At 37.7% G+C, this 11,988-nt stretch overlaps 2 protein-coding genes across 2 annotated transcripts; both read right to left on the bottom strand.

Moving 5' to 3' along the window:
- Positions 1-957: 957 nt before the first annotated feature.
- On the bottom strand, positions 958-5,811 carry LOC103985027 (SNF1-related protein kinase regulatory subunit beta-3). Its single transcript, XM_065183137.1, has 4 exons — positions 5,566-5,811; positions 5,388-5,492; positions 1,477-1,540; positions 958-1,400 (listed from the first exon to the last, which is right to left on the bottom strand). The coding sequence occupies exons 2-4, from the start codon at positions 5,435-5,437 to the stop codon at positions 1,089-1,091; spliced, it is 426 nt and encodes a 141-aa protein (XP_065039209.1). The 5' UTR covers positions 5,438-5,492; positions 5,566-5,811; the 3' UTR covers positions 958-1,088.
- A 353-nt stretch (positions 5,812-6,164) lies between these two features.
- Positions 6,165-8,223, bottom strand: LOC135673808 (alpha carbonic anhydrase 7-like). Its single transcript, XM_065183136.1, has 7 exons — positions 7,776-8,223; positions 7,453-7,670; positions 7,259-7,365; positions 7,027-7,129; positions 6,783-6,950; positions 6,623-6,676; positions 6,165-6,526 (listed from the first exon to the last, which is right to left on the bottom strand). The coding sequence occupies exons 1-7, from the start codon at positions 7,870-7,872 to the stop codon at positions 6,425-6,427; spliced, it is 849 nt and encodes a 282-aa protein (XP_065039208.1). The 5' UTR covers positions 7,873-8,223; the 3' UTR covers positions 6,165-6,424.
- Between the last annotated feature and the right edge of the window lie 3,765 nt (positions 8,224-11,988).

Below are 11,988 nucleotides of genomic sequence, written 5' to 3' on the forward strand. Positions count from 1 at the left end.
TCTAGATGATTAAATTGGCTGTTGTGGCTGCCATCACGCATCACGTTGCTGTTGATCTAAGACAAGATATGGACTTGCTTCTTTTGTTTTTGGACAGAAAATGAACTCAGACCGATAACAAAAGTAGTCGACCACAATCTTTCTTATTGAGCAAATCTTATGGACTTCCGATAGTCAAAAGACATATTTGGATTTTCTTTCGATTCAAATGAGACTAATCGTTAAACTGAATAGAAGAAATGATAAATGATAAGGCCAACATCTTGGAAGACGAAAAAGGAGAATGTAATGAATGCACTTTGAGTCTTTTTTATCATAATTTTACCGTATATATATATATATATATACATAAAAAAAAAAAAAAGAGTCTTGACTGATAACAGCAATTAAATTCCTACGTCTTGCTGGGGTCTGACACACAAGGAGAGAAGCTCAAATTGGGAGGACATGAGAGAGCAGGACGGGTTACTATCAGATGTGGTGCAGAAGGTCAACATAATAGTGGAAGACTGTGGAATGATTCAGTTCATAGCATGTTAAGGTTGAAAATTTGTCTCACTTGGATTCCGGTCTCGATGTCCACAAAACCGATAAAGAGTACAGACCGCAGGTTTTGATTTGGGTTGGGACCAGAATAACCTCAGAACAAGGGAAGAAGGGCTATGGACACAGTCATTTTGGGCGATCGAGAAACAACAACTACACACCTAATCTAATTTCAATTAGTACAAGTAATGTTGTTTGAGAAGAGTATTTTTATCAGACTATATGGAAATAATATGAACCAAAATCATATATGATCTCTCTGTCCTCCCTGTGGAGTTTTACCGGCCTCCTATAAATATCATAGATGGGAAATTTTAGATTACATAATAAATCACACAACTAAACTCCCATAAACCAAAATACTGACTTGAGTAAGAAGAATGCAGAGTGACCATCAAAAACCTGGCGAAATGATAAGGAGAATCAGATCCATTTATGCAGATGAGTAATTGTAGAATGGGTTTCCACTTTGTCAGTTTGGTCACAGCCACAGCAGTCAGGCTCTCATGAATATTAACCCAATCGACAAAAGAAAATGGAGTTCACCTTCTCTGGACTGGCTTGTAGAGCACAACTGTAACGTACTTTGACCGGACACGGTGGGTGATCCCTAGAGCTACAACAGATCTCGGGCCATCTTGGTTCCCTATGTAGAGGTGATTCAGGATCACATTTTGAGGCATGGAAAGACTGCTTGGATCGTCTTGGCCGTGGGGGTAGTTCAGCAAGGTATGGTGCAGATGAGGAGGAACAAGTGGAGGCTCTCGAGCTTCATCTTCATTTCCCGGTATCGGGTTGTTGTAGCTTGAATCGGGCGACCTTGGTACTTCGAAGCCTACGACACTGCCTCCTTCCTGCACTATGAGTGTTCTTTTTTACAAGGCAAATTAAGCTGGTCGAAGATTGACTGAGCTAAGAGATAGCACTTACATGATCATCTCCATCGGTGCGATCCATGATTCGGGAAAGCCGAGTGACAGCAACAGTGATATGCCTGTAACGAAACCAAAACAATATGCTTACTGAGGTAAATAATAAGTACTGATAAACTATAAGGTGGAAAAATGAAAACAAGCATCCAATTTACACCACAAATTTAATGACAATATCTGATAAGATAAGCTTTCATCTGGTTGTGACCAAATAAGTGTAATTTGATACCAGTCTGATGCAAAGCGTTACTAGATCAAATCAAGATGTTCAGCTTTTAAATGATATAAACATTTTCTATAGAAATCCAAGATCGAGAGAGATTGACACAAGAACCAGGCAAAAACAAGAAGAGAAACCAACACGTCTTTTTGACATCAGAACCACCAAAGTAAAGCTATTGTATAAGCTGTATAGTCCAAGAAGGCTGCTCTAAAGAAACAAATAAAATTTTTTGTTTCACATACAAAGTGTGACTTGTTTGCTTCTGATCAGGAAAGATTGGGTTCTACACTTATTTAAATTGTCTCATGAGTTGTTTACACAAAATAAAATGCTACTGAAGTTAGTTAGGTAAATAATCTTCCACAACTAGTCATTACTAAATGTTCCTACAAAATGAAGTTACTAAAAAATATGTACTAAATGCACAAGGCTCCCACAAATGGTCAATCTTTGCAACCTTACCACCGTAAATGAAGTTACTAACAGAGTCCACAAAAATAGCTCATGCTTTTCTGCTGCTTTGGTTAACAAATTTGCTTTTGTATTTCTAAATCAGGTGGATACTTCATGGCTCTTATCCTTGAAGCTCTTGTGGATTACTTCCCTCATGAAGAAATAGTTGATTTTCTAAACTGTCTCAAAGAAATAACTAAATATTTCAAAGCATTTGATGTATATAAATGGGGAGATTATATCTCTTATATACCAGATAAAAGAACTACATATCATTTCCGTAATCCACTGTAATAATAAGGAATTTCCAGTAATGACCATTTTCCTTTTGTACTAGAGGATGCCTAAAAATTCATGCATCAGGCATGATCCATAAAGTCGCAGCCTCAATTCATCAACCAATTTGTCATCGTAACAAGCTACATGCATATAGACATGATTGTATGACCATGAGAGCAATTTGGAAAATTCAGCCTAGTCTTAAGAAACTTGTATGTTCATTTGTGAAATAATCATATCCATAGTAGTCATAGACAATGGCTCCTACAGGTTCCAAGGTGTGAGAACCAGTACCAGAGAGACTATTCTATTGAACTGCCTACAAGGACTGTTTGTATGCATAAGCCTCAACAGAACAATTTAATGTTGAATATAAACAAAAAAAAGAAAGAAAGAAACCACTTATTATAAAGTGCAATCAGAAAAGAAAAAGATTTATCTAAATAAAAAAAATCATGTATGTTGCCTTCTAATCCTTGGTAGCTAAAGAACTTATCATTGTCTATCATACTACAGTCAAAAGGGTAACAGAGTGCAAGAGGCAAGAGACCATAGCCAATGGTGGGTTTGGGAAGAGTCAAACATAGCAACTAGGCTGAACCCTTTTCATAAATTATTAACATTGAACTATGATGCTTGAACCTGCTGCACTTAGTATCAAAACAACAGGATGCTACGTTAGTAAGTGGTATATTAATTGAATTCATCCAAAACCAGACCAGGAGCCTGTCGTCGATTCCAACCTATTTGCTTTGCTGGAAAAGGGGAAAAGAAAAGAGCAATGGCAGTAAGTGAACACTGCTGTCTGTCATTGACGCTCAATAATCAAAGAAAAAGAGGTGCATGTCTGGCCTGCCTCCACTTGCCCACCACCCACATACGATGCATGCAAGAGAGAGGACAGGATATACAATCCCACAACATGAATCAAAATACTGTTAGATCCAGTGCAGTGGGAATTACATTACCCCTAGGAATTCTTACATATTAACTGTCCGAAAATAAATTTAGAAAAAAAAAGAAAAAAAGAGAAGACAACATAGCAATCCAAGAGAGCAGAAAAGATTGAAAGATCTTTTTATAAGTCATCATGCAAGAAATGATTACAAAGTATCTTCTAGATATCTTAAAAGATTGTGATAAATACTTACAAAAAAATAATTTTGAAGAAGCAGTAGACACGTATTCAAGAAGGATCCCAGAAACATCATAACTTGCATATACCTGGTACAGATATAGAAAGCTACAGAGAGCATCCTTGTTACACATATTCTGCTCCAAAATATTTTCCAAGGTTATCATAGGAGAGAATTTGCTCCTCATACTCCATTTTACATTTTCAACATTTTTATTTTGATAACCTAATTCTGACTTCCTTGTAGGTAGTTCCAATTAACTTTCCCTATCCTTATATCATAGTTCGCCTTATCAGTTCGTACCACTGTACCGACCAACCAATGGTACAGTATGTACCAATGCACCGACACACGGTATGATGGGGTGTACTGATAGATTGGTATGTACCGCCCATACCGATCTTCTATTGGACCAATACATACTGCTCGTATCGAGCGGTACACCATGGTACAGTGAACCTTGGTTTATATAACATTCATTTCACTCCACTAATAATGACTCCCATGTAATTAAGCATTTTTTAATCCATGCCCTTGTTCTCCAAACCATACATAAGAATCTACATGCATGATTTTATGTATGTTCTTATCATGTTCCATACATTTACACTATGACAATAATTCTTTTTTTATGTTTTTGTATAAATTGTTGAGCACAAGAACATTCTTTCACGGTCAACTTCTTACTGTATTTGCATGCATCCAACATATCAAGGATTGTTCAAGGTGCAAACTCCAAAGCACACCTCACTTCATACCATACATGACAACCACCACTTGCACCACTTACAGTAATAACAAGGTGCTACCATGAAACGCAAGCCAATGCCTCGTGCTGACCATATTTACAACATTATGCCATCATGATACAGGTGTGTATTTAGTGCCCAAGCTGAGGTCAACACTCTCACTCCCTAAACACTGCCTACTTGAACAATTGTGAGGTTTTCCATTATAGCAAATGGTTGAAAAAGAAAATTCATATTTCATCTCATAGGTCTAAAAGGATAAAGGAAAATGTACACAAGACAAGAAGAACATGATTCAATAAAAATAATTAGTGAAAAAGTGTGGTTAATAAATATGGCTAGTTTGAAATTTGAGATATTAAGATGAAAGCAAAATGTCATGGCTCAACATTCACAGTAAAGTACCAATTAACCAACTGCACAACAGTTACCATGAAATAAACACCATAAAAACCATTTGAACAATCAAAACGACAATAACAAAAACATCTACACGAGAATAGTCTGAGATCTCCTAGGTACACTGAATCTTTCACAGGCCAGTGAAGATTGTCCAATTTAAACAAGCATTAAGAAAGATTTTACATCAATGACAACCACATGGGATTTCAACAGTTAAATATAAAACAAAGGGAAATTGCTGCATAATGTTAAACAAACTAAAAGAGGATATTGCTGCACTGTGTTACACAAACTAAAAGAAGATTAAGAGATAGCTACACAAGTAAAGCAAGTTCAATAACAAAACAGAGAAGGCTGTCTCCAACAGGAACAATTCAGTTGTCGTTTATGAACTAAGCAACTATTAAAAAAAAAGGATATAGATAGCAGTAACTACATGTCTATAAACTATTTGTTTTGGTAGTGCCTTTTCTAAACTACGTACAATATAGATAGAAAATAAAAAAGGAACCATGGAAAGCGAAATCTCTGCTTGAATAACTACGCATGCAACGTCAAAATTTTCTATCACAAATCATAAAGCAGAAACTCCCACATAAAAAAAGAAACAACTGAAAAGAAAGCAATCGAACAAGAATAGTATGAGCGAAAACAATTTGAAAGCCACATGAACAATCTCAACGCCAGGACGCAACAGCTCCACTCTCCATTCGCCATGGAAATCTGCCCGCGATCTGGAGAGACGACGGTGTAGCATCGAAGAGGAAAGCGACTTCAAAAAGGAAAGGAGGGCAGAGGTAACAAGGGAAACGGTCGATCGGAAGAAGAAGAAGAAGAAGAAGTACCAGCGCTGCGTCTCAGTCGGTGGGCGATGACGTCAGATCCTCTGTCTCTGCCGGTGGTAAGGGCTCCGGTGTCCGGCGATTTCCTCGGTAGACCACCTGTTCCTCCCTTGTTCTTCTTCCCTTTCTCCCCCTTCGATTAGGGCATGAACGGTGCAAAGGACGGAATAAGGCGAACAAAGAAATGGCCGGATCCGATCCGATAAGCGTCGTGCTTGAAGAAAACGGAACGTTGTTTCGGGGTCTAAAACGGCAAAGCCATGCTTGGTGGGGTATCACAACATAATAGACCGTGCCCCGTATCCACTGACTACGTATCAACGAGGAGGGCCAAACGAACCCAAGCAGTCCCCCATGCTGCGAGCCAGGGTGGACAAATTGGATAGTCCGAGCCCAACTCAGCCCCTCCGATCTCACGTTTCTGGGTTGGGTTAACTTAGATTGGAATCGATGAGCATCAAGTGGCCCGTATATAGTGAGTGATCTACTGGTTCTGACTCCAATTCAGTGATTTCAAGCTGATTGTATACTGTTCTTGAATCAGCGTGAATCAATGTAGAAAATGAGGCAAAGCACACAATTGCATCAGCTCTTTACAACCATTAACCTTGTAATAAGTGTGTTCCATATAATGAGTAAAAGGAAATAAGCATAAAGTCTCCAACCATAACCCCACACTCAAAATATAATATTCATGGCTCACCGGGAAATCTCATAGTGATAACCTACCTCATAAATACATACATAATACGCTGAAAACCCACCCAACCCATACACTGCCTCCAAATAAGACAGACGTGAAGCAATATAACTCTGTACTATAGCTGCGATTCTATCGGGAAATATATCATCAGCTGCAAATTTATGGGTGGAAGATCTCATCGTTTTTACGAAGCCGAGGTGTGTAGAATTGGATCTCGCGTCCGTTAAGTGGTTGAAGCGGCCTGGCATTGTTCTCTGCATCCTGGAAACGACGATGTAATGTGATGTCAGGATATTGTCCTCTCTTCTATCGAAACATACAGAAGAATTGCTTTCTTGCAGAGGAGTAAAAACTTACATCATGCACAGCCTCTCTCAGCAAACTCACTTGATCTTTTGATACGGTTCTGATCTGTGATCAACAGTGGATTCAAATATATGTTTCAGCAAAGACAATTATGAGAATGGAGAGAGGAGATTATTGCAACTGCACTAGTGGCTTAAGGTGCAGACTTTACCTTTTCACTGATGGTCCACACCACTCCTTGCTTACAAGGTGGTGTAGTAAGAGAACCCATGTATCTGTAGTACTTCCTACTTCCTATCTTTATGTGTCTTGGGTCCACAAACCCCACAACTCTCTCTTCTTCTTTGTTCCCAGCTATCTCTTCGATGTATTCCATCAGCTGCAAAGGAAACATAGCAGTGTTTGTGATTGACTTCCTGAGTACATCAGTAATCGTGCAGAGAAAGAAAGATCACCTCTGTTAGAAATGAATCCGGTCGGCCAATCTTGTACATGATGCCAACTACAGCTACGCGTTCGTCGGCCGATTGGTGTACCATGTGGAGCTCAAGAGCAAACCTGCGGAAAGATACCAGGAAATAGACTCAAAACTCTATGCTAAGGTCCGAATTGGGTTTTCTCGTCGTGTATCATGCAGAAAAAAGAAGGGAAGAGAAGAACAGTGATGTTGTTTGAGTAGGAGAGGACCTCTTGCCATTGATACTGTGCTCGGAGGGAGAGTGCCAGTGGCATTGTTTGAGCTCATAGTCCGTTCCATCGATGTGAATCCTTCCTGCTTCTTCCGGCCATTCCAACTGCATCAGTGTAGCACAGCAAAATGAGGGATGATTAAGTAAAGAGGATGCAAGAAGATGTTTGCTCAAAGAATGTTCAGGAGCTACCATTATGTCATGGCCGCGGTTCTTGAGCGTCGCATTGGCAGCCCTGTAGCTCCTTCTTAGTCTCCCTAACCCGGGCAAAACCTTGACCCTCTCATGCAGCAGATCGATAGGAGACTGCATGTCGCCGTTGTTGCAGATCGCCCATTCCTCGCGAATCTCTCCCCAGCGTTGGGGGCCATTAGGACTCCCTTCCTCGTAGCTGAACTCGCTCTCGTCCTCTGCACTCAGGAACCAGAAACCAAACCCATCAGAGCTCGTTACATATAGCAGATGCAAACCTGTTCCAACATCGAACACTTGGTCGACGGAGCATCAAGTCGTACCAACTTCTTGGGATGTAGCTAAATGGCTCCGAGACAGGAGGAGGAGGAGGAGAAGGAGGCCGATGGCAGAGAACAACCCCTCGATCTTCATCGTCATTTCGCAGAGCCAATTCCTAGCTTTCTTGGTGTGAAGGGAAACAGAGTCCGCGGAACCTTTTAAAGATCTAAAACCCGAGGTCCGCAAGTCAACAGCAGCGTCGTCACGCGGGGAGAAGGTGAAGAACGGGGGAAACGTTTCAATGCGGCAAACGGAGTCAGGTGTTCGTCGTAGGACAAACGGTACAAAGGACTGCTCATCCGTTTCTCTTTGGACTGCTCAAATGATGGACGCAAGAGTTGAAGGCTAGCACAACTGTTGTTGACATCATTGCTTTCTTCACGCACAGAACAGAAAGGAGAGCATACGCATACCATGTGAAGACCTGGTCAATTGTCCCAGAAGCTACTGCTGCATCGTCTGGCCAAAAGTAGCCCTGCTATATTGTGTCGTGACGACGACTTCCTGGCAATGAGAGAAGACATCGACTATGACTTGTTGGTGAGAGTTCACCTAGAAAAGAAGACAAACCAATAATGCTAGTTTGAATTTTCATATGGTTCTAAGAAAATATATATTATAGGAAATAACAAAATAATTGTTTTCTGCGATTGAAAATTACAAACAAGGTAGGTAGAGCTACTTTTCAAAGTTTGATTGCACGATATTTGAAGAATTGCATATTTTCTTTTCTTTGTGCTTTTCTCATAGACTGGTCTCCTTTGGATGTTTAACTTGGCTTCTTCTTATTTCGAATTTAAGTGGTTTGAACTTGATTGTTCGATAGCCTAGATTTTTCTCTCAATTTTATTTTTTTTTTCTGATTATTAATAAAGATAAATTTTTTTAATATAAACCATCGAGTTCATAGGAGTCAATAATCTTGAAATTATATTTTTATAAAAAAATAATTTATTAAAACCTCGAGGATCTATAAAAGGATTGATTTAGGTCGTCGTGTAAAATACAAATAAAGTTGAGAGATTCACGACCCATAAAATATTATATACAGATCACTATTTATAACCTCTTATTTATTATTTAAAATCTTATTTTAAAATTTTTAATATTTTAAAATTATTTTTTTCTAAATGAATATCCTTTACTTCTTTCCTCTTCTTCTTCCCTTCTTTTTTTTTTTTTTTTTTTTTTGTTTTTGCTCTTCATCTTAGTATCGACTAAAGATGCATAATCTAGGCGAGAAGGAGAAGGCAATTATTATAGGCGATACGAGAAAGAACACGAATTGGAATCGAGGACAATCAACAAAGAATATGGATTAGAGAACAACAATAATGAGCATTGGAGAGCATCATATAGACAATAATTGGATGTAAGAAAGAAAAAAAAAATCAAAATTAGAGGGGGTTATAAATAATAAAATATTATTTTATTAATTTCTTAATAGATTTTGAATAGTAAAGAGGTTGTCAAAAAAGTAAAAAATGGGCTCTAAATAACAAGTTCTATATTGTATTTCTCAGTTCTATGTAACCCAATTTTCACTCAATAAAATTTGGATTGATTGAAAACACAAGACTGTTTGTTACATACAGATTCTAGGCAAGCATCAGAGACATTTTAGTGATTAGAATATTAATTCTTGATTTGCATAAAAATGAATTAGTTTGAGTTTAGATTCCTAATTCGAGAGTTAGGGTAAATGGTATAATGATATGAGGTAGAGTTAAAATTGAAAAGTATTTTAAATTAATTTTAAAAAGATAAAATTATGATTTTAGTAAAATTTAAAATTATTTATTTTTAATTTAAAATTTATTCTGTTATATTTTATAATGTTGATTACAATGGTGTTTTGAGAGGGTTAATTATATGTTACAATGGGATCTTTAAGTTTATCAAACTGAAACATTTAACCGATTACTTTAATGAAATATCACTATTTCTTAATTTTTAATTTTATAAAATTATTTTTTTAATCATATTGAGAATCATACAAAACATACAAATTATTTTGAATTATAGCCATCTTTTGCATTTTATATCAGAAAAACTTATGGAGGAGATTTCATTTCCTCTTATCATTTTATTTGAGCAAAAACCTATGGAGGAGATTTCGTTTCCTCTTATCATATTTTGCTATTTCGTTTTCCTGGACGTATTATAAATAAAGTAGTTAATTGAGACAAAAAAACAAAAACAAAAATAAAAATTGATTGTTTACGTAATTGCCCCCATGCAGGCGAGGCCAGGCCCATCGCTTGCAAGCCCACGCGCTTGGGCAGCCTACTTGAATCGAGGGGTCCTTATTTGCTACGATTACCGGAGCCTAAACCGCAACAGCTGCTTTATCATTTCTTTAAATCACCATAAGGAGAATAATGTTGAGATGAAGCATTACTCTAATGGCCGCAATTGTCAAGAAAACTGAATCCAGATGAAAGCTATATATTGTTTTCTTCAGTATCCGAGTCTGAATCAAACTGTTTGCGTGCATAATTAACTCAAAAACATATCCAACTCTCTTTAAATTTATTTATTTATTTTTTTGAATACGTAAATATTTTATAGCGATAGAGTTTTCAAAATAAATTTATGAGGAATTATTATTCTATTCCTCGGATGAATCCTTCAACCTAAACCCATCCAACTGGATCGTACCACAAGCATAATTCCGGAATCTAAACACAACCTCAGAGATCACCAAAAGAGAACTCGTTGACCATTCTTTCTAATTTCAGAAAAAGACAAATAGTTGTTTGTAAATGGGCCGATGTTTTTGTCTTAATTATTATCTTCATCAATCATTCAACGAAGGAGGAGTTTCCGTACTTGATCCTCTCCTCGTGCTCCGTTGACGTCCGCTGCATGTTGCTTTTGTTTCGAGCTTTTAGGGTCAGCCATCCATCTTCGATCGCCTATACGAAAGAAAGATAAAGCAGCAAAATGAAGTAATAAATAAAGACAAAGAAAGGGAGAATATATTATGCGTTACGAATGAAGGGAATGAAAGCGGAGGACGAGAAAAAGAAACATATATTTTTGATATGCAATGACCTCCATTTCGTAATTATAATTATCTCCCATTGATTACATAAACTTAGCGAGTCCTTTTGTTCGTGAACCTTTATGCCGTGATCGAGATGTCAGTACGGCTCGGTCCAATTTCGCATGCGTAAGGTCACTCACGCAGATGCTCGGGTGAGCGTCGGATCGGGTCGGGTTCGAGCCTCGTCTTCCAAGCGCGATCTTCTCTCTTGATGAGTGGTCTGCTTTTCTGTCGCTGAGCTCCTACACATACGTCAGGGTCGAGAGGAGGATTTCTCGACGTGACCCATCTGAAACTTAAGTTAGGAATGAGAAAGAGTTGAGTGTTCGAAGTGCATCCCCAACCAAATGGTCCCTTATCACCATTCCCATAATTTTCCAGTATATGAGTACAAAAAAGCTCGGAGAAGATTTGACATTTAGGCATCGAGATAAGTCAAATCGAACATAATTATAAAATATTATAAATAATAATAACAAAAAAGGTCAAACAATAATTTATCTAAAAGAAATAATACCAGTCGTTATCAAATTAGTCTACCCAACATGAGCACGATCAGCAAAAATCCAAGTAGCAATCTATCCGCTTTAAAAGAAAGAAACAAAAGTCAATTCCTCGAAAGGAGAACATGTCATACATACACGTATAAAACTTTATTCACTGATTAATCAAGTAGAACATGTTTGCTTAGTCGATCCATTTATGTGCAGTCTGCAACGAGGAATTGAGAGTGATCTTAGCATGCTTAAATTCATATCAGAAAGGGGAATTTTTATTTAATTGAATGACTCATCTTTAATTCTATGGCAACTGATATCCAGAATTAAACGAGAATAATTGATAGTGGTCAGCTATCGAATCCGACAGCTACTGGCAAAGCAGACATGCATGCACATATCTCTCCCAAAATACGTAAAATAATTCGACAATCAATTTTTCTCTCTACTTTATTCATTCTCCGACTACTAAGTAGAGAATATTCTCTCAGTTACCCTAAAGCAACCCTTTTGACTTCACCAATAGAAATACATTGGGTTGAGTGCATGACTTGGTTAGGAGATAGTTGACCTAAATATTCTATTTCCTGGCTTTTAATTAAGTGATTTAGCTTATCTTCTCGACGTTATCTCACGTAATATATAAGCCCTAACATGTCGAGAACAACC

The sequence above is a fragment of the Musa acuminata genome, chromosome BXJ1-5 (genome assembly GCF_036884655.1).
Source record: "Musa acuminata AAA Group cultivar baxijiao chromosome BXJ1-5, Cavendish_Baxijiao_AAA, whole genome shotgun sequence".
Classification (NCBI taxonomy): domain Eukaryota; kingdom Viridiplantae; phylum Streptophyta; class Magnoliopsida; order Zingiberales; family Musaceae; genus Musa; species Musa acuminata.